The 25,667-nt window shown below is 38.2% G+C and overlaps 4 protein-coding genes and 1 non-coding gene across 6 annotated transcripts; 1 reads left to right on the top strand and 4 right to left on the bottom strand.

Annotated features, from left to right (window-relative positions):
• Positions 1-326: 326 nt before the first annotated feature.
• On the bottom strand, positions 327-5,053 carry rgs9bp (regulator of G protein signaling 9 binding protein). The gene is made up of 3 exons (XM_088402020.1): positions 4,606-5,053; positions 2,674-2,980; positions 327-2,597 (listed from the first exon to the last, which is right to left on the bottom strand). Exons 1-3 carry the CDS (start codon positions 4,699-4,701, stop codon positions 2,218-2,220), a joined length of 783 nt encoding a protein of 260 aa, XP_088258146.1. The 5' UTR covers positions 4,702-5,053; the 3' UTR covers positions 327-2,217.
• A 2,001-nt stretch (positions 5,054-7,054) lies between these two features.
• LOC148407809 (kinesin-like protein KIF20A) lies at positions 7,055-12,554 on the bottom strand. The gene is made up of 18 exons (XM_088401932.1): positions 12,507-12,554; positions 12,345-12,437; positions 12,156-12,275; positions 11,912-12,050; positions 11,643-11,827; positions 11,408-11,474; positions 11,020-11,175; positions 10,847-10,958; positions 10,711-10,773; positions 10,475-10,621; positions 10,238-10,403; positions 9,999-10,178; positions 8,924-9,063; positions 8,209-8,374; positions 8,019-8,127; positions 7,828-7,898; positions 7,346-7,465; positions 7,055-7,267 (listed from the first exon to the last, which is right to left on the bottom strand). The coding sequence occupies exons 1-18, from the start codon at positions 12,549-12,551 to the stop codon at positions 7,055-7,057; spliced, it is 2,292 nt and encodes a 763-aa protein (XP_088258058.1). The 5' UTR covers positions 12,552-12,554.
• A 1,001-nt stretch (positions 12,555-13,555) lies between these two features.
• On the bottom strand, positions 13,556-15,157 carry rps20 (ribosomal protein S20). The gene is made up of 4 exons (XM_088401908.1): positions 15,010-15,157; positions 14,192-14,291; positions 13,885-13,958; positions 13,556-13,775 (listed from the first exon to the last, which is right to left on the bottom strand). The coding sequence occupies exons 1-4, from the start codon at positions 15,010-15,012 to the stop codon at positions 13,593-13,595; spliced, it is 360 nt and encodes a 119-aa protein (XP_088258034.1). The 5' UTR covers positions 15,013-15,157; the 3' UTR covers positions 13,556-13,592.
• On the bottom strand, positions 14,026-14,090 carry LOC148407808 (small nucleolar RNA U54). The gene has a single exon (XR_015863728.1). It is a non-coding gene; the product is annotated as a small nucleolar RNA U54 (small nucleolar RNA).
• Positions 15,158-15,549: 392 nt separating the features above from the next.
• On the top strand, positions 15,550-24,780 carry anks6 (ankyrin repeat and sterile alpha motif domain containing 6). Of its 2 annotated transcripts, none has more exons than XM_088402047.1 (18): positions 15,550-16,111; positions 17,336-17,554; positions 17,626-17,824; positions 17,888-18,038; positions 18,953-18,997; positions 19,076-19,280; positions 19,516-19,622; positions 19,793-19,944; positions 20,689-20,914; positions 20,992-21,041; positions 21,498-21,692; positions 21,763-21,925; positions 22,005-22,219; positions 22,317-22,506; positions 22,587-22,654; positions 23,416-23,532; positions 23,660-23,756; positions 24,417-24,780. In XM_088402047.1, exons 1-18 carry the CDS (start codon positions 15,780-15,782, stop codon positions 24,464-24,466), a joined length of 2,781 nt encoding a protein of 926 aa, XP_088258173.1. In that variant the 5' UTR covers positions 15,550-15,779; the 3' UTR covers positions 24,467-24,780. The 2 variants fall into 2 exon arrangements, with proteins under 2 accessions (XP_088258173.1, XP_088258172.1); XM_088402046.1 differs by having other exon boundaries at positions 22,314-22,506.
• The last annotated feature ends 887 nt before the right edge of the window (positions 24,781-25,667 follow it).

The following is a 25,667-nucleotide window of genomic DNA, read 5'->3' as shown; positions in this document are numbered from 1 at the left end:
TAAAACATTGCATCAAATAATTCTATCGCACCCACAACATTCTCTTTATCTCTTTTCTCCCAATTGCAAATTGCAAAAATGTTGTTTTATCATGCTTCAAACAGTGTAATTATGCCCTTAAATCGTGTCTATTAACATCTGCCGTACTAGCAATCCTGTTACTAAAATCTTTTTTAGCCATGATCAAGCTATTTTTCCTGACCACAGATAACCCCAAGGTAAATTTATTATATTCTTGTATTTTGAGATAATTTTAGAGAATAAAGTCCCGCATATAAGAGTTTCTGTCTGATGCCATGACAATAGGATCCACAGTACAAGAAGAATGTGTTTAATTGCCTTTATTATTTGTCTCAGACACAAACCCATGCACTAATATCTCATTAAACAGGCACTTTATTAAATACGCAGCTCTAATGAGCTTCCTACATGATGGCGAGGTAGATCGTGGGCTCCATTTAGAAATTGTGCAATGCATCACAGCTAATTTTGAATAACAATAAGACCCAAGACATTTCAATGCATTTGACTGAATAAATAGACCTTGGTCATCACATTGCTATACCTAGTATCTGTGGCCCCACAGAAGCACAGTTTTCAGACTGACTAATTTCTATAAACATGGCAGAAATTGTTACCATACAGCTCCAGATCAACCACCACCCTAGTTCAACTAAGCTGTAGAGAAAAGGGATGGATAGACTACTATAAGAAGTTAGAACAAACTACACTGTGTCATATGTTGACATTTGTCCACTTAAAATATTATTATAGGCATTTTAGCCTACAAGAACTATCTTAAAGGTAAGTCAACCTAAAACATTTCATTACAATAATATATTCTATACACTAGACTAAAAATTGGATTTCTGATCAATATTGATTTGTGGGATATAAACTAAGCAGCAGAATCCACCTGTTTGTATTCATCTCAGGGGGCGGCCATATTGTCATTGACTGTCCCCTGAAAATGACATCACAGTTGCTTTGGGCTCACATAACAACCAAGCGCAGCTAACCTGTCTTCTTTGGTCATGTGATGTTCACAAGCTTAAATTAATGATGTGATATCATTTTCAGGGGACAGCTAGTGACAAAAGAAAAAAAAATGGTGTAGATTGCTTGATTTAAAATCCACAAGTAAAATATCATTCAGAATTCTGTATTTAGATGGGTAGGACTTCATAAAACATTCACGTTTACTTTAGTACTTTAGCACCTAAAGTAATTGATTACTCTTGTACTTTAGCAGTTAAAGTAACCAAATACGTCAGTACAGCACTTACAATTATGACTTTACTACTTAAAGTAATTGATTGTGACTTTGAGAATTGAATTAATTAATTACTCCAGTACTTGCACATTACTTTACTTTACCTGAAGTAATTGATTGCGACTTTGAGAATTGAATTATTTAATTACTCCAGTACGTGCATATTACTTTACTTAACCTAAAGTAATTGATTGGGACTTTGAGAATTGAATTAATTAATTATTCCAGTACTTGCATTATTACTTTACTTTACCTAAAGTAATTGATTGCTTTAGTACTTTAGTACTAAAGGATATGGTTATTTTAGCTTGATTTCAGTAGCAGCCATTTTGAGAACTTCTGTCTGTTGGCCAAACAAATATAAATAAGTACTGGTAGAGGGGATTTAATGTCTGGTTTTGATTACTTTCATACTTAAGTACTTCAAAAAATTGATTGTTTTAATGGTTAAATTACATGAAGCAATCAATTAATGTAGTAATTCATTACCTGAAGCAACTGATTACTTTATTACTCAATTAATTTTGTACCAGCCATTTTTAGAACTTCCTTTACCCAAACACTCAAAAAGACAATACCTGGGATTGAAAGTTTGGACCAAAAAAAAAAAGAAGAAGAAAAAAAAAAGAAAATATATATAATAAGTAATAGTCCCTGTTTTTGAGCTTAACAGGCTATTTTGCACGTGTAAAATGCAAGACTACTTTTTGTGCCTGAAAGAAGAAATATTTTTAAAGAGATATTTTAGCTTGATGATTGCACATTATTGCACATAATTGATCAATTGCACATTATACATTAAAAATGGATGAACCAGATTTTTTTTAAACCAAGAAATAACATGGACATCTAATTTTACTTGCGTTATATTATTCTATAGTAACTTGAGTATTATTTATCTACTCTAGCTGCCTCTTGACCAAAATGATCAAATACGTTTTCAATCATGAGAAGAAGAAGATAGAGACAGATAAAGTGGTTGCCACCAAAATAACCGCACACAGCAATAACAGTGCCATAATGTGACCCCGCTGACCCACATTTGGGTGTCCGGCTAACTGCTCCTCGTCCACAGAGAGCAGAGCAAGGGAGGCGCTGTCTCCGTTGCCGAGCAGTTCTGCGTTCATCGGCCCGTGGGGCTCCACCATCCAGCGTAACACGTTCACCTTGGCTTCCATGTCATCGATCATGTGGTCAATTTGACTCATCTCCTGCTCCATGGTCTTGCGTTCCTGGTTCTCCAAACCATCGGGGAGGTTGGAGTTCAGGGCCCGGTTCAGGTCAGGTAGACTGAGGGCTCGAGCAGCCACTTCACTGCTCCCTCCTGTGTGAGGATAACTGCAAAGTAACCCTCTCAAATATGCAAAAGTGGAAAAAATAAAATAACAAATATTTTCTACCTTGCAGGCCAGTTTGCACCAAACTCGGAGACTCCGCAAGACTGAAGATACCTGCCATGTTGTAAACTTTACACATGTCAATATGGAAGAGCTCCAGGCTGGATGAGAAGGCAACCCAAAGGAGCTCCATCTCCTTGCGCTGCTCCACAGGGAGGCTCTTGTTACGAAGATGCGATGTGAGATGCTGGCAGATGGTCCCGGCCAACTTTTGAGCCTTCTCTCTTGTTTGCCTCAATTCATCTCGCAGCTGCAAGCTGTCAGTGCGGCTGCCAACACATGACGCTAGATGTCGATAGCATGCCACCACCTGCACCAAGTCAAATAATGAGAATGATTACACTCAGAAGGTAAAAACACATACAGTAGAACTAAACAGACAAATGTGCCAATACTCATTAGATCCAATAAGATGTAATGTGAAAAATCCTGCCCATTCAAATGCATTCACCTATGAGTCTTTGACTTATATGAATGTAACCCTTGTGACATCACTCAATGACAGCCCCCCACCCCCACCCCCCCTTCTCCGGCACACACACACACACACACACACACACACACGCACACACGCACACGCACACACACACACACACACACACACACACACAGCTGACCCCAAGTCACAGGCTTAAAAGTTCACATTTAGGATTGAAAATTAAAGTTCGTTATTGTTATTTATATAGCTTTTTTTCTTGTTATTGTTAAAAAAAGGATACAATTTTATGTATATTTTTTTCATATAGATAATGAACTTATTAAGTCACCTTGGCGAGTAGCGGATAGGGAGGGTGGCTAAATGCTACCTCTTTCCTAGAGGGTCTTTGCAAAAAAATAATTGAGAAGCACTGGTCCAACTAAAGCTCTGAATTCACGTTAACATAATTTTGTTGACACTGGTATTCTCAACACGGTATTTTGATTAACATTGAAAAATAAAATGCTTAATTCGTATTCCATAAATACATAGTCCCTGTGGGTTGACATTGGCATGTCATGTCTCATCTGTGTTCTGGTTTTGGTCACATGGATGACACTTTGAGTCTTAGTAGAAGACAAAATGGACTTCATGGACAAATATATTTACCTTCCTGATTGGATAATTACAAAAGGAGTTTTACAAATGGTACAATCAACCCTGGGAGCATGTAAAGGCACTTTATTGGGCATGTGTGATTTTAACTGGTTATTTTGATCGACAGGTTTTATTTAATGCTTTTGAATGTCATGACAGGAACCCTAAAGTTTTCTTTTCAAATTAAGAGGAAATCAATTGGAACCTGAATACACTCATTGATAAATTGTGTTCTGGAGCTGTGGATAAAAAATGCCTATGACAAATGTCATTGTAAAGTTTTGTAAATCAGACATGGATGGCACAGTACTGTTTTCAGTCTTTTCTTTAATCCAAAAATGCTGGAAAAAAAACACTGAAAAAAGGGATGACAACCACTGTATTACATTAACATTCCTTATGATATACTGTACTGTACTTTATAGGTATCCTAGTGAAAAAAAACATCATGTCTGAGTTTAAAAGTATTCTCCAAGTCTGCAGAAAATGTCAATGTGTGAATATGTAGGTTAGCATATTAGCACGCAACCAAAGCCTAAATGCATTCCACCCTAGATCTTTGAACGTGCATAAAGATGCAGCGAAGCAGGAAATTCTATTCAGTGAGAGTGCTGTTTTCGCCACGGGGGTCAACTTCCTTGTGTTCTTCTTACTTTTGCTATTTAGATAAGAGTAAAGGGAATTGGTTGTAACTTTTGAAATCCATATTTCACGTTTGGTGCTAATTTGGAGAGTTTTTGCGCAAATATTCTGATGACGAAAGCATGGTCTACCCAGTAAGAAATCCAAAAGTAGAAACGAGCGATAAAATGATAAATGAAAACAACATTTTATTTTCACTGTCATAGAATTAGGCTTACCTTAATCAAGGAATCCACCAGAGCTTTGCCATCAGCCAAATCCTCGTTTGTGCCAAGTGTGCGGTCAATTCCAACTTTGTTATTTACAAGTGGCATCAGGATGACTCCCCAAGAACCGGACACCAAATTCTTTCTTCTGCTCCCTTTTCCTCGCAAAATTTGTCATTCACAGGCGAAGGTTCAAGCCGGCATTCAAGTCCAAGTCAGCAGGGCGATGCATCACCATTTTCCAGCTCAAAACTCCGGTCACGTCATCCACAGACCTGTATGCTTTGAAGGGTGACAAAATATTAGAAAGTGATGAGATTGAAGAAAGAGGCTCATAAAAAATGATGTAACTTCAGCAAGATGCTAATCCCGTGATTGACCCCTTTGCACCGACGCAGGATAAAGCCAACAATAGTAATCTCATTATCTGTCACTAAGAGCGAAGACAGGAGCAGCTGCCTGTGTCTCCATCACAACTGTCCTTTCGCTGAGGGGAGGCTGTACTCTTTCCTCAACTCCCACTACAGTCAATTTTTTTTTCACTCAACATGGAGGTGCTTGGAAATTGAATGCAAAAAAAAAAAATCCAATGCAACTTTATTGACATAATAATGCAATAAATGAATTATTTGAGGCATTTTTTTGGTCTTTTCAGCAATCAATGGTTTTGGTTAGATTTGAGGTGTTTTATCTGACAAAAAATACACAAAAATTAACATATCATAAGAATCATGAGATGCTAAGACTTTACTCATAGAGGTGTGAATTGTGAATTTATGGAATAGTCTTGAGGGGGTGTCCAAACTATGACCCAGAGGCCATTTGTGGCCCGCCTACACTAAAACTACCTTTTGACATGACCTGAAATGCTGTTTAAGTTTTTTTTTTTTTTTTAATGAAAGGCAGTGTGAGAAGTGTGAAAAAAATCCTGATATGCTTCTTCACCTTTATCAGAAAGCCAGAAATTTTTAAATAACATTATATAACTAAGGTTTTTTTTTTTTTTTGCTTGATTGCTTTTAAAAAGTTAAAGAAATAAATTGGTGCTGATGTCTTTTACTGCAAGTGGTTTCAATAAATATACTAAAAAAAGAAAAAAAGAAAGCAAACATAAATAGTTCCTGGGTTCTCTCGGTCAATGTTTTAGCATGGCTATAAATATATGGTGCATAACTCAAAGGGGTGCGAAATTATGGAATGTTCTAGTCCAGGAGTGTCCAAACTATAGCCCGGGGCTATTTGTGGACCGCCATCCACAATTTGGGAGCCCATGACCTAAACGAAAAATACATTCAGACATGGGATGTGCAATTCTATTTAGCGTTTTAAATAACTACATTATATATTATCTACTGTGTACCATTTTTTGTTTTTGTTTTTGCATGATTGATTTTAATAAATTGAATTAAAAAAAAACTAAAACGGCCCTGACATTTTTCCGTATGCATCCCAGAGGAAAAAGAATGGACACCTCTATTCTCGGCTACGATATTTAAAAATAATAATAATAATAATGCCAATACACATACACATACACATATGCTATAAAAAAACAAACATAAGTAGCTCCTGGGTTCTCTCAGTCATAGCGGTCTTACAGCATACATATATAATATTTTGCACTACATGATATTTTGCTCGAGATTCTTAGCACCATTGTTTCTGTTATTTTATTGCTATTTATTGCTCATGAAATGTAGTCTGCTGTTCGGGAAGTGAACAGAATAAGAATTTCATCGTGTGGTAAAATAATACTATACATATGACAATAAAACTCTTGAATCTTGTTTATATATACGTATACGTATATGTGGATGTGAAAATGTACAATATACATATAATATCGTGGTATGGAAATTATGTGATATGTCTCATAAGACTGAGAAGCCGATAGAAATTGTCACCTCTGCTGTAGTGCAGCAAATTTTTTTCCCTTTAAATATATTTTTTTATATTAATATTCAGATCCAATGGCATACTTTTGGACATGATCAATGCTTTTAATTTGCCTCATTCTTTATCGTTTTTTTTTTTCCTTTTAAGCGGGTTGGTACAGCATCTGGGCTTATTGCAATTATGGAGACTATGCTTGCACATAGGAAAGCAGAGTGTTTTGCATAGGTCATTCATCCCCTGCCCTTTTGTGGCTTACTTTCTCCTCAGGCTGCAGATAATGGATGACCTCATTTGACCAGCTAGAGTTTATAGTTTGGAGCACCGAGCGTGACTCCATGGCGTGATGTTTCTATTGCAATGTAGGAGTGCGTGTCTAATAAGCTTTAAAAAAAAAAAAAAAAAAGACAATGCAAAATTGCTATAAAGTGCTCAAAAATCATTTTATTACATTAAGACAATACAAAACAATAAGTGTCAAATACCTTAATCTTCAAGGAATTTTCAATGTTTATGAATTCAAAACATCCTCTAAAAAATCATACTGGTTAAAGCGATGACATGCCAGTCAGCGGCGCAGAGTTCCAGCAGTTTTTCTGAGCGTCCGGGTCCCGGTCTTGCGAGGAGAGGTAACTGCTTCCTTAAAGTTGGCAAGAAAGCTTTTCTTTGTTTTGGCCTGCAGGGGAGACTTTGGAGTAAGCTTGGTGATTTCTGCCTTTAAAGAGGCAATTTCCTTGTCCTTTTCCATGGACTGGGAAAGAACTTCCTGCATTGATTTAATCTAAAAACCAAGAAAAAAAGTTTTATTATATTCATTATCACACCAATTATAATTGCACTGGAACTTGAGTTCCTTCACCTGATCTTGGTTTTTGATCTGAAGAGCCTCTAGTTGAACAGATTTCTCCAGGAAGCCGTCTCGGACCTTCTGAAGGGTTTCACTAAGTTCAATCAGTCGTCTCTCCAAGGACACTATTAACTAAAAACATACGGCGCACATTTGACGATAAGGAAAACAAAATATCAAAAAAAATACAGCAACTGACTTGGGGAAAAAAAAGCCTACTTTTTCTACCAGCTATTGGATTTTTGGAAGCTAATCGTCATCAATTACCGTTTAAAAAAAAAGCGCATAACTTTCCCCTTAAATGCTATTCAATAGGCATCAATTATACTGTATGGATTTCCATTTATTATATGCTGGCCTGGTGTTTATTTCCCATAAATTCCCCTGCTTCTGTCTGTTTACATGTAACTGAATGTGTATCATATTTTGCATTTATGTTGCAGTTATTTACTTAAAAATAACTTATCACGTTGCTTGTAAAAATAGTTTTTTACCTGCTGTTTATCCTCACACATCTGTTCAATGGCATCTTTCTCCTTGCGGAGAAGTTTTAAACGTTCCTCCCCTGTGGGGGTGAAAAAAAAAAAAAAACTGGCCACTAAAAATATAGCAGAGAAATTCACGTTCATCTCATCTTGCTCCTGTTTTTATTAAAAAGGACGTTCGCGATAAAAAGGTTACAAACCTGGAACTTTGAGGTCTTTCGATGGTTGACACTGACATGACACGTCCGCAGTAGCAACCGTACACATTTTGGTGCCAGACGCTAACTGTGAAAGCTGTCGCTTGAGGGCCTACAGACAAATTCGAATCGTACTGCATTTATTATTTTCAACCACAACTCTTTAGGCTATTATCTGATGTGGAATTTGTACCTGGACTTTCTCCTGCTCCGCTATGAACTCCTCAAGAGGCACATAGTCATTTTCTAGGTTGCTCATGGCGCTCTCATAAGCATGCTCTTTGATAGCGTCCTTGTACATCTCAAAAGTGTTCTCCAGCTTTTCTTGGTAGCTCTCCTTAAGCTCTTCGATCTGTTGGCTGAGCAGTCACACATGTACTCGCAAAAGCTAGTTTCTCAAATTAAGAGCAAATTAATTGGAACAGTCCCCCCCAATTTGTCTTATCGTGACTAGGACTGAAACGAGTCCTTCTGTAATTCAAGTCTCTCAGCTATATATAAAAAAAAATAAAAAAATGGAGAGATTTGGAGGAGGAAAGTAGTGTTCTGTAAGCACAGTTCAAACTGAAGAGAAAAAAGATCCAAAATGTATAAGAGCTGGTCATTTTCTGGACTTTCTCAGGAAGCAAATATTTATAAATTTTTATCTGAATATTCAAGATTTTATTGAAATTTTCTGCAGCATAGCAGAATTCCGAAAGTACCCAATAGGTCCAGCCCTAATAATGATTCCTTTGCGAAATTATGTGTCTTTATTTTGTTAATATTAAGACGGCTGTACATAGTCCGTAATGATGCAATTTTCCAGCAGACGATCTTCTGGAGTAAGTTTGAAGTTTTTTTTTCCTCCCCTTCAAAAATGCTTAGCGCTAATTAGGGGATATTTGACTGCAAAAAGGTCTCAAAACCTGCGGAGCTCCTCGCTCTCCATGATCTGCTGCAACATGGCATCACCCATTTCCTTACGGATCTCGATCTCCTGCTCCAGGTTGCGTCTCCTCTCAGCCAGTAGTTTTTCTCGAAGGGTTTCAATCGTGTCAAATAGTTCCTGGGAAAAGTTTTCAAGCAGGAATTGTAATTTTGGCTGAGAAAAATGATGTAACCTGATGGAACTTAATGGTCCACAAAACACAAAGAAAAACAATCTTATTTTTACAAGCAATGTCCAGATGGGCAATGCAACTTAACGTAAAATTGTTTGATCGCACAAAGAGATTCACAATAGTTGTCATTTGGGCCATTATCAGATGTTTGGTCCGTTTTGTATTTATAAACAATCAGTCTTTTGAAATTTACAGCTCAGCAGTTAGCAAACAGCGCTTCGTATTTGATGTGACATCATGACATTTTCATGAGTTAACATCTGCCATGTAAGTCATTTTGTGGGTGCCATCTTGTGTCCAAAATGAGACACTACAACATTTTATTCCGTTTTTCCTTTATACGTCACTGTACTCCTTGAAAAACAGTCATACAATCATAAACTTTGATTGGGGATATTTGTGTCTCATTGTCCTACTTAATTAAAATGTTAGTTTATTTTTAGGTATATATATATATATATATATATATATATATATATATATATATATATATATATATATATATATATATATATTGTAATGCATTCTTTGCAATATATTGGAAGTATTTAGTGAACAAAGGAAAAAAAGATATAGAAATTTCATGCAGTTGAAGGAAAAATGTTATACAGTATTAGAATTTGCAGGGGAGTAAAAAAGGAGTTTTTTTACTTTTTACATTAATATATTTAAAGTTGATGCCCACTATCTGCTGGGAATTGGGACTGGGTCAGCAAGCATAGCGAAAAAAAAAAATCTACATGAAAGTGAAACTTTTTTTTTTTTTTTTGTTATATCCCACAATTTTACCAGTCCGGCCAACTTGAATAGATTTTCCTCCAGGTGGTCCCTTGACTTAAAATGATGCACAGTAGACAGTCATATAAAGTATGTGTCTTACATTCTGTGTCAGTAAGGTCATATCAGCATCATCCTCCTCATTGAGCAGCTCATCTTCAGACAGATAGCTCTCCAGGGCCTGCCTGTCAATCACGCCATTCTTCACCAGAGATTTCCCATTGGGACCCAGAAGGCACTGGGGCAGAGCATCCAGAGACTTGTCTGGGATTACCTGCACTACCTGAAGATGACACGCGATTAGCCATAGCGCTGCAACCAAGATGATATTTTCAGACTTACCTGCTTGGCTAGAGCAGAAAACTTCATGACATGGAGCGTCTCGTCATACGTGGAAGCGCACTGGCTAATGTTGACGATCATTGAAGCTCTTCCTTTGCCACAGAAATACCCCTGAAAGAGCTTGGTGAGCTTGCTCTCTCGAAAAGGGATGCAGCCGCTCTTCATTCTAATTGGATGACCAATGCTTGAATTGTAAAAATAATCCCAACTTTCATACAGAAAACAGACGGTAGGTACCTCTCTGTCTGATTGCTCCGCAAAGCATTGATGCACTTCCCCAAAATGAGAAGCGAGTTGTTAATGTTTCCCGCTTCTTTTAACCTCTCCCCGAAAGTGTTGGTTTTGTTGCATCTTTCAGACCCAGCCAAGTCGCAAAGAGAAAACCTAAGGATCCAAATTTAGTCCGTTTTGGGGATTGCTTTACTTTTTTTTTTTTTTTTTTTTAGAGAAAAAAAAAGCACAGAACGACTTACTCCGACATATTTTTGACTTCATTTCCATCCATCGTTATCAGCTTCATATTAAAGATACTGTGGCTGTGGGGAAGGTTGTGTTTTTAATCATGTGAAATGACAGAAGATATCGAATGATGGGAAAGTGAAGTCTTGCCTTCTGCTGGATGAAAGATTAACTTTGGTGGCTGCGGCACTTCGGTTTTTGTTGCCAATTTGCAGGACTTTGCTGGCTTCCGACAAACTCTGGATGTTGATCCATCGAAGGTCTGAAAATCACGGTTTCATTATGAAAATAGAAATAAACTAGTTCAGAGGTCAACCTCCCACCTTTGACATAAGCGTTGCCAGCGCCGTCATCACAAACGCGGAGCGCAGCGCGTTTCTTGGACTTGGCATAAAACGACGGTTGAAGGAGATCGTAGACGTAGTCGTTGTAGATTTCAAAAAAGGCCACCCATATAGCATACTGGTAGCTCCCTTCATCTGTCAAAAGGTCAAAGTCAAAAATAGGCATTTAACTTCAACAACATGTCACGACACCAAGAACTGATGCCATAATTGTCAACATATCGAATTCACTGCGTAAGCAATTTAATGGACAATTAATTTTTTGTTGCAATGATGGAAGTTTTAGTCTTTGTTTTAAATGCAAACATTTTATAATTATGTTTAGGAGTTCACAGCATTAGATTACCTGATTGATAATTTGATGAACAGGAGAATGAAGGCAGAGAACAGGACAAGGAGTCTGGTCCACTGTTGGTTCTTGGGGAATCACATTCCTTCAAACATTTATTTGGGGGGTGCACAGAGAAGCAGTCGCAAAGATTTCAAATTTTAAATGAAGGAAAAAAAAAAAAAAATATATATATATATATATACACACATATACACACACACTCACTCACTGTGTATATGTGTATGCCATATTGATTAGATGTGCATCTCACCTCTCTGAAAGCTGCAAAAATGGCAGCTTTAGCACTTTTCTCCTGTTTGACTTGGTCAGTATCCAGACATCTTGTGTCATTCCTGAGATAAGGCTTCACGTCCATGCCCTCATACTGGCGCCCTGCCACATACTGAAAGGTGGCATCCAACAGTCGAGGTAATATTCCTGGCTCTTTGGAAGTTCCTGATTTAATAAGAGAATTTAATGGCACGCGGGAATATAACGGCCTTAGTAAAACGTGTCATTGTGTCTCATTTGCATTTTGACCTTGGATTGTGAAGGTTTTTCCGGCATTGGTGACACCATAGCTGAATAGCAGTGAATTCTCCCCATCCAAGAAATCAGACATTTGACTTTTGACAGCGTAGTCATAGAGCTCAGGCTGGGTTGTCTCTGGTCCGAATATCTAAAAACGAATGGATAGAGCATGGTCTTCAATATCATTAAAAAGTCCATTAAGAAACGATTCTGCTACGAGCAGTTGAAGGTGAGACAAAGAAAGTTGTCTGACTTTGGAAAATGAGAATTTGTGCACAGATGTGGCGATGCCCCTCTCACTGCATTTCATGGTAGCAGAACCTTTCGGGGCCTGCAGCGTCGCCGTGTGGTCATTTTCTATTACTACACAACCCTGATGAGAAATGAATCTTGGTGTAATTGAGTTTTACGACTGGCCGGGCAAATGAAAGACCATAGTGACCTGATCCTCGTTATCAGAGAGCTCTTCTCTAGAAAAAGGCCTGACTCGAAGGTAGACTTTCATCGTCTGCTTTTCTCTTTCTGAAGTTTCCTCCTGCAAAGAAACGCTGTTATGAAATGAGCTAGGCAAGTCTCGGATGAGAAAGACTGCACTGTATTTTACCTGCGCAGGTGAAATAAAAGTCATGTCCATGTCAATCGAATTCATGGTTGTTTTTCTTTGTTGGATGCACGAAATCCTTCCGGAAGAAAATGTTGATTAGGGCAAAGCGCTTCAAAAGAGGTTCATGGTAGCATGTACAACTGAGCCAAGTATTGCAATTGGGTTGAACTCAAACCTGGTGTGAAGCGATAAAATAGCCAATTGGCTTTGAGCGCTTCAATGACGTCATTGTATGACCCATCGGGTTCATTTTAAAACGCACAAAGCACAACAAAAAAAAATCCTGCAATTTAATGTCGGATACATTTGCCAGTAGTTCTCGAAGTTTTTCACACCATGTACTAGGATTAAAAAAAAAAGTATCTATAGTAACAGTCTTATAAGACTCCAGCGTATTTTAGCTTTATTGTGAGATTTCATTAAAAAAACAATCAAACATACTATCTGGTGCAGGATGGCAAATTATAAAAAATATCTTTTTTAAATGTTTTCACAATGCTTGCCATGCCAATTCCTCTTTTCACTCATTTTTCTCAAACACTCGTGTTTAAATGTGCGAAATGCATTTCGTCATTTTACAGTATTCATATGTACAGCATGGTCAGAATTCTGCCCCTCTAGCATTTCGATATTCTAAACGGTATATTTATCAACGATTTTCTTAGCCACTCCTTTGCTCAGAGAAAAATTCTAAAGGATGCCAGGATTTTGAGGATATATTTTTAATTTTGTTTATTGGCTAGTATTAACTTGCTGTCTTTTGTTGCTGTATGACAAATTTCACATGAGCAGCACTTTGCAGGTAGTAACGTTTCCTTTTAAGTGATGTATAGTTATTGCAGGGCTGGTCTAAAAAAAAAAAAACTTTCATAATTGGGGGTGGTGGGAATTACTGTACATACAATGAGAGAAACAAAACCAGTATAGTGCCACATAGAGATTGATGTTTCATCATTCATAATTTAACTAAACCCCTAAATTCTTCATTATGAATATTAGTCTATCGTAATGACCCCGCCCCCACAGATAATAAATAAATGGCTAGTCAGTTTCACTGTCTTATTTTTTTATTGCATCTGTGCATATTTATGCATCAGCAATGGTGACTTCAACCTCAACACCAGGCTCGATGCTGATGGAGGTGATCTGTTTAACGATTTCAGATGGACTGTGCAGATCAATCAGGCGTTTGTGGATCCGCATCTGGAAGCGATCCCAAGTTTTGGAGCCTTCGCCACAGGGGGTCTTCCTGGTGGTGATGCGCAGGGTCTGGAGAGGATGGGAGAATTTAAGTACACCCCAACATTCGCTTTCAGGTGTACTCAAAAGTCATGGCTAGTGAATGTCCAGTCAGAAACGACATTGAGACTGCAAGTACCTTGGTTGGCATGCGGACTGGTCCCTTCACCTTCAGGTTCTTCTCCTTCGCACCACGGATCAAGTCGGCACAGACTAAAGAGGAGAAAACATAACTGTTACAACCATGTAGTCAACATCCTTGAGACATGCTAATTATAGATAATTGCTCAGAATAGCGTATTCGATACATCAATGTTATCAGAAAGATTTGGATCTTCATCGCAAGCTGTCACATTCACAATGTGAATTTTTGTCAAAACACAAGGTGTACTTTTTTTTTTTCATTGTATAGTGACAAATATTGATACCAAGGTTTGTTTAATTACCTTTCTCCAGAGACTTGACATTCCGGCTGGTGAGTGTGATACGAATGCGGTGAATTTTAACCTCGGTCTCAACAGGTGCCTTCCCAGAGTCCTTGAAAGCCTGCATGGAAATTCAGAAACAAGTCAATAATGCACTGAATTCTTTTAGCATGACAATTTGGTTTGAGTTCACAAATATTACGTATTCTGAAACAACGCTTCTTTCAGAAGCTATGTTAGCTTCATAGCTAACGCAACAGATAATGCACCATCTGATGGTAACTTAGGGGGAAGGAACTATTTAGTGTAGGATCTCTATTTGGACAATAGTGGCCCATTTTAGGCAATAATAAAAAGTGTTCAGCGAACATCTAGTTTTAGCAACACCCTAATAATAAATTGTGACGAGGCTTGCAGTAATAAACGCATTTTTTAAAATAGTTTCATATTTTCAACAGTATGTGTTGTATGCACAATTATGTATGTAAACTGAAAGCTTCACCCATTATGACTTGAAGCAAACGATTATTCGTAGCTACATTCATACGCTCAGCTGCTATTAAATCGAGATACATGTAAAAATCACTTCTCCAGTGTGACTTCAATGGCCGTGATTACAGGTCGATAAAATGCTGAGATAAAGTATGTTAATAGCCATTGTATTAATATTCTGCTAGTGGCCGTGAGTTTTCATGGCGCAAACGGTACGAGAGTTAGCACGGTTAGCTATCGGCCAACTCGGTTAAAAGTAATAATACCATACTACCATTAAAATCACTAGCAATTGAATATGTAATCTTCACGAAAGCACTAACGGGATATTCAAGCTGTATGCATACCATTGTGAAAATTCCTGACCGACTTATTCGGAAGAAAAATCAAACGAACAGCGGTGAGCCAGGAAAAGTACTAACAACGTGGTTAGCTTTTCAAGAAAGAGGGTGAGTTAAGGGTGGTAGCTTGTATATGTAGTGTTCATCCGGGTTCTTCTCGATTCTTCTTTGTGTCTCAATAATTTGTGACAGCGACACCAAGTGGTGAAAAGTGGGGGCGCATGTGTTGAGCAACTTACTACTAGTGGGTTTTTGTTGTTGTTTTTAATCTTTAAAAAAGTGCTTTTTTTCGGATGATTCGTACAACTTTGATTTTACAAGCGGATTACATTAAACTTAGTTGCGCCAACTCTCGTTACTCGTCTAATGGTGACAAATGTACTTACGGAAATAAAGAATACATTTGATTCTGCTTAAAAACACAATATCGTGAACGATATTATTATGAACAATATTATGAACTTGCAACACGAATATTTTCTTTTGAAATGATACCGGAAGTCGTCTCTAAGTAACTGATGCAAATGAGGTAATTCTTGAACAAGTAACGGGGCAGTGTTAAACCCGTGTTACAAGTTTTCTTAAAACAAGAACGCTGGGCTATCTCGATTGCATGGCATGCAGATGAATTGACCGAGTTTGTTGCTTTTCCATCTCAATAGAATCCTGCGTATCATGACGTCGCCACGCAGGCCGAGTGACAGAAGAAAAGATACAATCTCTTCTTGCCGATTACTTAAAAGTTGAATGGGAGCGGAACACCAAAGAAGGCGGACATGAACTTCGGCGTCCCCGCAAACTCGCTGCTTCTCCTCCGTGCCTGCGATGAGGGGGACTACGAAACGGCTCGGGGGATCCTGGAGCCCGGAGCATCGAAAGACTCCGGGAGGCAGAGCAGACTACGCTCGGATGCGGGATCCGAGTGCAACACGGCTGATTTGTTGTTGTCTCTTGTACCGGTGGACTGCACCGACGAGGAGGGGAACACCGGCCTGCAGTTTGCATCGGCCAGCGGGCATGAGAATTTGGTCCGATTTTTGCTTCGAAAGGGAGCCTCGGTGGACAGTCGCAACAATTATGGGTGGACACCCCTCATGCAGGCAGCCAGGTCTGAATCAAGGAATCCCACATTCAAAATAATCGTTGATAATATTTCGTTGACAAAACTTAGGACCACACTCGTTATACATTACTTTTGCCCCAAGTTCAAACATAAAAAGAGATGCTTGGCTCTTCACCTACCCCCATAAAGACCAACAGTAAAATGTGTAGTAAGAAACGTTAATTAAAATTAATGTGTTTAAAACTAACAACTTTACAAGATTAAATGAAAATGTCTGGTCAAATATATGTAAGGAAGTCCTCTGTTCAAAAGTGTAATTCAGTCTTTCTTTTGATACCACTTGATAAGGGGGGATCCATTACACAGCCCAGGGGCTATTATCAACCCTTTGTTCATTTTAAGCGGCCTGCGGAATATATCCTCAAAATGAAATTTGCTGCTACTAAGTTTGTTTTACATGCTGTAGAGCTTTTGCGTAAATCCTAAAAGCTACTAATCGTGTAATTTCACATCTTTTCATGACATAGTGGTGATATATATGTTTGTACAAGCAAAAGGAGTCCTCCACTTTGTCTTAGAGTCAAAGTACAAAATGTGAAAATATAGCATGAATGATTCCAAAGTGATTACTTACAAATTGTGAGCTTACAGCAGATTGCTCCTCTTTTAGCTCTGATTGTAGCTATAAAATTTAGATGCTGTTCAGTGCAGGGTCTCTGACAACCACAAAATCTTAAACTATTTGCCTATTGAAAAGATATTTAGGTGGTGCTATTTTTTAATTCAATTAGCAAGAAAAAAAGTGTAAAAATGTAAACATCTTATATGGATTTTCATCTCTATTGATATGTATTATCAGTTTAACGCTATTTTTTTATTAATAATTTCCCTCCTTCCAAGTCAGGCAACACAAAAATATATATTTTTTAACTAATGAAACAATCTTAAAAAAACAGGGAACAAAAGAAAAAAAAATGTGATCCCTATGTAGATTTTGATTACTGTGTGATTACTTTTTGGGAAAAAACATAAAGCGAAAAAGTGGGAACACTGAATTTGTGGTAGTTTGACATTGTAATATCACCACTCACCACAAGATGGCAGACATAATATAGTTACGCTCATACTTCTAATACTGGCAAATAATACGAAAAGAGCTGACTTATTTGTTTTTGCAGATTTTGAATTACATTGGGCAAAAGCACCTTGTTAGTATAACTTGTTTTAAGTGATTTGAATTTTGTGAAAAAAGTGTCTTTGCATGTTCAGATTTGGTCATTTGACCGTCGCTCACATCCTATTGGAGAATGGGGCAGACATTAACGGACGAAACAGGCTGGGTGCAAGTGTCTTGACGATGGCGGCGCGTGGTGGGCACACGCATGTTGTGAAGCTTCTCTTGGAGAACGACGCCTTCGTGGACGACTTTGATCACCTGGCCGCGGCGGCGGAGGCCGTCTCCAACGGAAACAACAACAACAGCTGCAGGTTTCTTGCACACAACTCACAAAAAGTTCGAGAATCAAAAGTCTGTGGTTACATGTTCATCCTTTCCACAGCGCGGTTGGTTTTGGAGTGGGTGAAGGTTACGCAGGGGGCGGCGTGCGAGATTTCATGGACGTTACAGCCCTGATGGTGGCGTCTCAGCACGGCCACGAAGCCACAGTTCGTCTGCTGTTGGAGTGGGGCGCCGATGTCCGTTTCACCCAGAAGATCACCGGCTGGGGTCCCCTGATGGTGGCTACACTCAGTGGCAAGGTTGTGCCTTGACGTCTATGTGTTTTGGGAGACAGTGCCCAAAAATGTTTTGTCCTTTGCTAGGTGGCTGTGGCGCAGCAGCTGGTGGAGCGTGGTGCCGATCCAGACCAAGTTAATGTGTTGTCCAAGACAGCATTTGAACTCGCTATGCAGCTAAAACAGAGAGAGATTAAGGCATACCTGGATTCTATCACTACAGTACGACCGCAGACTGGTATGATTTCTGTCTGTTTCTTTTTTTTCCCTTGCATTATACTGTACTGATATGGTTAGGTTTGAAAAAGCTTCGCTTATTTCCATGTCATAGTTCTACCAAAATGGCTGGGATGGGCACTAGCAAGCCTATGCAGTATTTTCTCCATTTATCATTTTATCTTTACATCAAAGGCATTTCACATCAATGGGAAAGCATTGTAAGAAAACAACAGGGAGCTGAAATTTCACCCAGATGGTGAGAACAGGTCAAAGTTCAGCATGGCATGACCACTGAGTTATTACTCTACCATGAGTGTGGCGTCCCTTGGCTAAAATACTGAAAGAATGATGAAAAAAAAAAGACTAAAAACATGATCAAAATACTGGATGTACAAGGGTTAATTTCTTGGGCTGTAGATATAAATACTGGGCTATATTAAAAATACTGGATGTATAAGGGTTAATTTCTTGGGCTTTGCTAGCTATATTAAAATATAGACAACTGATCAATATCAGTATAAGTTGTACTTGATATAATATTGATTAAAAATAACAACATTTCAGTTTACAAAAAAATACCTAAAATTACTCGATAACCCCAATATTAACATAAAATGTATTGCTTTTCTTTTTTGTGTTGCTTTTCTTAAAAAAAGAAATCATCCCGAAAATATGGTAAAATTCACATATTTTTTATGTAAGGTTTAAAAAAGGTCTGTGTTATAGAGAAATAGCAACTGATAGGTTAATTACCATATACTCGTTCAGAACTACTTTGTTTTTTTTTATTTTTTTTTATGGAAACAATGTATACTATAGATGACTTTATTTGTCCTTATATATTGGTATGATGAGATGGCATATTGTAAAGATTATGAAAAAAAATAATGAAATCCAAAAAAATTTGAAACTATTCCAATCATTTCTTCCCAGATGATGAAAGACGAAGACCAGATGTATTCAGCGCCCTCAAACTGGGTTTGTTTACATGGTTACCTTTTCCAAACATAACATTCCTGGTTGTTTCTAAGATGTTTTTTCTTTGTTTCTGCTTAGGAAATTCTCAGCTAGTCAAAGAAATATTGGATGAGGATCCCACTCAGGTGAATTCCTCCAATCAGGAAGGAGCGTCGCCGCTGATGATGGCGGCAGTGAGCGGGCAGTTGGAAGTAGTGCAACTGATGGTGGACAAGAAGGCTGAGATCGACAAACAAGATGGAGTCCATGGGTGGACGGCCTTGATGCAGGCCACATATCACGGGTAAGCACGAGCTGCGAAAAAAATTACAATAATGAACGTTGAATGAGTGATGATGTCATGCTCATCATTATCTTTAACTCATTCTCTGCCCATCCAAGTTGAACTAGATTTTTTTGACGTTTATAGTTTTGATTGGCAGGGAATGAGATAATATCATTATGGAAACTATTTTTCTTGATGATGGTGGAGTCATGGCTTTTTAAGTTCATGCTTGAATATGTTTTTTTTTTGTCAGAAATAAAGATGTTGTCAAGTACCTACTGAGTCAAGGGGCTGATGTGAACCTTCGAGCAAAGAATGGATACACAGCTTTTGATCTGGTCATGCTACTGAATGATCCAGGTAGCCATAATCCTATAAATTTATCATACTTATCGTACAAATCACAAAACATTTAATTTGATTTATCAATGATGTTTTTCCATTGTTTTTAAGGAAATTACTATATTTTTTTACTTTTGAGTGGGCACACAAATTACAGAATACTGGTCTTTTTTTTTTAATTTCATTAGACACTGAGCTGGTGCGCCTGTTAGCATCGGTTTGTATGCAAGTGGACAAGGAGAGGTCCAAACACCGTGGCAGGACATCGTTGGCTCATTCCAAAGGCAGGCATACGCTCAACAATGCTCCTGTGCCACCTGATGACAAAGGAAGCCTCAAGGTGGGGTTTTTTCATTGCTTTTAATTTCACTAATAGTGTTTTTCAAATAAGCGTACCCTTGGGGGTTACGTGAAGGCACTTTAGGAGTGAGTGAGTAAGTGCAAATTTAACAGGGTTTCTGCTGGTATCAGTAAATACTAATGGTTTTTAAATGCTTCGATAAGAACATGTCTTCATCTTCAGCTTTCTTTTCAAATTAAGACCAAAATAGTTGGAACATGAAGCAACTTGAGTGAGTCTTTCGCAAAACATTGTTTGCCTTAAAATGATATGTAAGTGTTTTACAGATGTCATCAGTAACACATTTTTTTACAGACAAGCCAGAATGATCTATCATCTGGATTTGCTGAATAAATTGCAGCTAGCGATATGACTACAACGGTAGTTTTAAGGTTTAATAAGTTTAACGTAGATGGCACAGCACTCTTGTCTATAAAATTGAAAAGTCATCAGATGACTCTCAATAGCCTTTATGGACTGTTGAGTGCTGCTCACCGCTAACATTGCTAGCATCTAATGCTTCTTGCTTCTGCTAGCGCTGTCAGCCGCTAACACTGGAGCCGCCATTGCACACTGGCAAAAGCATTACGTCATTTTTTTTCCCTTCTTCTTTTTGCATAATTCAAGTTCAATTATAAACTGAAGTCAAGTTCGGGACAACAAAGTTATTTTGATGTTGGTAATGAGTTGTTACATGCGACACAAGGGTTACTTTTTTGTACTGGTGATGGTGCTCATCTCCAGTCCTGGTGGAGTAGGATGTCCAATCGGTTCCGGCGGCTGAAGCTCACGCACACCTTGAGGCACGGCCTTTTGTCCAATCGACTGGCTCCATTCCCTGATGATGTGGAGACGTCCCTGGACGCCACCATGAAGGCTGAAGTCAAAACTGCTACTACCGCTAACAATGTTCTTGCACCCGCTAGTAGTGACATTAGTGCTGTCTGGGCAGTCAAAAGCAAAGACACAGGTAAGCAAAATAAATGTATAAATACATAAAAAAAAGTACTTGCTTTGTGTAAAATGTGATTTTGCTTCAATTTCCAGGTATTTGCAGGACATCATCGGAAAAAGAGGACATGCTTATTACTACAATGGTAGGAATATTTCTTTTAAGGAAATTATAATAATGGAATTGATGCATAAAAACTGTTGCATTTTGCTGCAGAATTCATATTTCACAAATGCAATATTTATCAGAATGTTGTGTTTATACTAGTGGGGACGCATAGACTATATTGTGAAGAAAGTTGAGGGTTAGCTTTTCCTTTAAATCCATCTAAGAACAATTTCTTTTTGAAACTAAAGTTCATTTATTGCACACAACAAATGATGTTGGATATGTTATGATTTGACTGAATAAATACATTAAAAAGTTCCAATTGTACAATTTGTAGGAGATCCAGATTAAATCTGGTTTAACAATATGATACCTGACCATGTAAACAATCCCCTTTAAGATCATCCAACATTGTGGTTTGTTGATCATTTTTGCAAGCCTTGGCAGAGGTCGTCTTTGTCAGCGTTCCTGCTGTTCTGTTTTTTTGCCTCAGCTTCGAAGTGGCGCTCCCTTTACTAGGCTACCGAATGAAAAGTTGAAGGCCGTGATCCCACCTTTTCTGCCTCCATCCAACTTCGAACCGTGGAACTCGGACCGCTCCCAACTCCTCAAGGAGGGAAAAAGTGAAGCGCCCCGGCTTCCGATGCCTCCACAGAGGAAATTAAACAGCAGCGGAAACTCTGATATTGTGGGTGCTTGCGTGTCACAAATGCATGTGACGATCTTATCTCATGTTAATTTCTTCTTTATTTACCCAGACATCTATCAGTCGAGTGGTGAGCAGGTCCATGAAGTTTCCTGGCATTCCCAAGGGGCCCTCGTCTTCATCGCCTTCCAATTCTGGACACTACCACTCACCTCACTCTTCTGGGGGCTCCAATGGCGTGGCGGGGCTCAATCGGGACACCCACAATCGCTCAGGTTCACATGGACACAGAAATACCTAACAACACATATTCGACCTCTATCTGGAGTACTGTTTTTTGGATTTGTCCACTAGGGGGCAGTGCAGACGGTGTTCTCGCTCAGATAGCGGCCCAACGGAAGAAGGCTGCTGGCCTGGTTGATGTTAAAACTCAACCTCCCGAGAAACAGCACAGTCAAACTTTAAGTCCACCTCCCACCGCCACCGCCAGCATGCCAATACCAGATATCAGCCTCCCTGACACCCACTCCCACCCCAATCCGGTCTCCTCTGATGTGGCCTCACGACGAGTCAGCATGTTTTTTAATTGTATAATTATTTGGTTGAACGGTAGGACACAGAATGTGCATCATAAACAAATAAAGCGTTCTACATTTTGTTTAGAAGATGGATTTGAAGAAGAGACCTCAGTCTGGGAATTCATCCACCTCGAAGAGCACATCGCCGACACTGACGCCGTCTCCCTCCCCGACACTGAAGCTTCCCGTTGGGCCAGGAGACTCCTTGTCCTCAGCTTCTTCCCATCCTCGTTCCAAAAGTAGCGGGGGCTCCAGCAGTGGAACCATTACAGATGACGGTATGGAAACTCTTGGGTCAATGATGTGAAAGCGTGAAATGAACTGAGTATTCCCTTTTGTGGCCTTTTGTATTTTTCAGATGAATTGTCAGGCATCTTAAAGAAACTGTCATTGGAAAAATATCAGCCCATATTTGAGGAACAGGAGGTACTAATTCAAATTCTTATATTTCTTCTACATGAAGGGATACTTTTTTTTACCTTATTGGATGATATTTAAGAAGTTTTCAAAAACGTTTGATCTTTATGGACCGTTTACAGAAATTCTATACAAGTAACACTAATGTGATTATTTGTTACACATAAATCCATTCCATAACTTTGTATCCTTCAATATATATCATAAATTTGTTAATTTTGTAGACTTTTCAAAGCAAAGCAAATCTTAATTTTTAAAAGCAATGATTAGGTAATCAGTGCAAGGAAATTTTGCAAACAATTGACCTGGATGTCACTACTTTACACTCATCCTAAAGTCATAGTTTGTATTAAAAAAACAACATAGTACATACTGTACATACTGTAATGCAACATACTGTATATTATGCATAATGGTCAACATTTGACTGAAAATGACATCACATGCTCAGAGCTCAGTGTAATGACCAATCATAGTTCACCTGTTTTCAGGCTTTGCTCATGTGATGTTCACAAGCTGAGTCGTGATTGGTTGTTACCTGAGCCTGACTGCATGTGATATCATTTTCAATCGACAGCAAGCGCCATTCAGTTTTCATTCAAAGTAATTTAGCTATTGAACTAATTATAAAAAAATATGAACTTCTTAACTGCGGGAAATAGCTAAAGTATTTTGATATTACTTTAAATTGCTGTTTGTAAATGGTCATAGTAGCAGATATGCTTGTATTACAAACTGAGGATTTTTTTGTTATTGTTGTCATTCATTAGGTGGATATGGAAGCTTTTCTAACTCTCACAGATGGAGACCTGAGAGAGCTTGGCATTAAAACAGATGGTCCGAGACAACAAATCTTGGCAGCCATATCAGAACTCAATGCAGGAAAGGTATAAGAGATGAAAAAACTAATTACCAATAAATCACCCACAGTCAAACCCAACATCATTTCCTCTAATAACAAAGTTTATTTTTTTTTTAAACATGAAATAAGTTATGCATCATTGCCTTGTTCAGGGTCGAGAAAGGCAGATCCTTCAAGAAACCATACACAACTTCCAGTCATCCTTCGGCAGCAGTGCCAGTAACCCGAGACCACCCGGAGAGCCACGCTGTGAGCTTTTCATTCACGTTTTCATCATTTTAGGGATTTTTATTTTCTTACCAAAATCACAGCAAATATTTACTGTAATTATGACTTTAATTCAGTGAACCTTTTCGGATTTACAAATTTCCGCCCTTCATAAATTCTTTTTTTTAACGTATACTTCATTACTCACTAAAAACTCACCTATTTGCAGTTTTACTCTTTTTTTGTTCTGCCAAAATAAATAAGAATACGGTTTGAAGCTATCTTGATGTCAAGGAACTGTTGAAGTGAGTTGAGGAGCTTCAGTTAGACACATGTAATCCTTTGCTGCCACCTTGTGGCACTTCTAGGCATTTACAGCACAGTAAACCTTAATAGGGTTGACTCCAGGTCACACTGTAGTATCCTTTAGGGACGGACGAGGAGCAATACCTGGTATCAAGTCGATACCTGGCTTATTTCGAGGGTACTCTCAAAGTTGGCCGATACTGGTATCAATTTTAAACTTTACAATTGGAAAGTAAAAAACAGGAAAACATTTTGAATGCTCTTACTGGTACTGGTTAAAAAAAATAGTGGAATTTCTTCCTAATGTTCTGCCAATTAATTTACCTAACAGATGGGGAAAAATGACCTGGATATGACTTAGTAATCACTGTTTTTACCCCCTTTTTTCCATTTCAGCTCCAACTAACTGGATGAGACACCAGGTTCGTTCCTCCAGTAAGAGGTAACTCTGAAATGGACAGAAATCTTGAAAATATTACTCAAATGCTGGTGACCCGAACCAATTTAAGTAGAGCTGATCATTTATAAAGGACAGTATTACAGCACCAACTAAAAGGGGGAGTGACTAAGGTAATGTGAAACACAAAAGGTACTAAATTGATCGATTGTAAGACTGTGACTAAAATGTGCAATCATAAGGAAAACAAAGGGAGTATCAAAAACAGATGTTTTGGGTTGCCTGTATCAGTATTTTATGTCTTACAAATGACTTGTTTACAGACAGTTCAATTGTGAAATAAATAAATTGTTTTAATGTTGACATTATTATTATGATTATTTTTTTTTTAGATTTAGAGTCAAAATATGAGTAACAGTTTCCAGATGGCCTCATGTTTAAACCAATGCTGGATGATAATGACCAAAAAATAACATTTAGATTTTCTTCAGTCATTCTGGTGATTACAATACTAATCATTATTAATGATAATGATTATTAATGATTATTATATTGTATTTCATTACATTTTCTGTAAAAAACTGCAAAATCTCAATTTCTTAATTTTACTAATATTCAAATCTTCCATTTTTAACATGACGAATTGATTTACTGCGCGATTCAAACTCTAACCTGCTTCAATTGAATTTACTCAGAAGCTATTCCATAAATAGAATATATGTATGGTGAAAAAAATTTTGCCATTTGCCCCGGCTGTAAAACACCGTCAAAATTGTTTGGGTCACGTGTAAGTGTGACCTTGGACAATGCCTTGACTACTTTGTGTGTGTGTGTGACTATCGCCATGCTGTCAACACTTGTACCCACCCATGAAAGTTGGTTATTAGCAGCTGTGTCTAACACCCAGTGAACACATCTCTTTCAAGGCAGCATATTGTTAGCATAAACAGTTGTTGGCTCATTTCACATCATCATTCCGCTGTCAACATCCCTCCTCACAACAAGGAGTCATGTTGCCGCCGGGGATGTTTTGCTGTCTCCCGCATATTGAAACTTGAATAATAGGATTTTGAGATAAGAATGACATCTTTGTTTTTATATATCGCTGTCAAATTGAAGCCACCCACTGTGTGAGGTTTGTATGTCTCCTTGAGCAATCATTAGCCGTGAACCGCCCTGCCCTAAATAATTGTGACAGAAATGAAATGAGTGGATGTTAGGTGTCATTTGAGAGTGACCGTCCCATCAAT

The sequence above is a fragment of the Hippichthys cyanospilos genome, chromosome 19, assembly GCF_059441005.1.
Source record: "Hippichthys cyanospilos isolate Australia breed blue-spotted pipefish chromosome 19, RoL_Hcya_1.0, whole genome shotgun sequence".
Classification (NCBI taxonomy): Eukaryota; Metazoa; Chordata; class Actinopteri; order Syngnathiformes; family Syngnathidae; genus Hippichthys; species Hippichthys cyanospilos.
The sequence above is the reverse complement of the archived record's forward strand: the minus strand, read 5'-3'. Positions and strand labels throughout refer to the sequence as shown.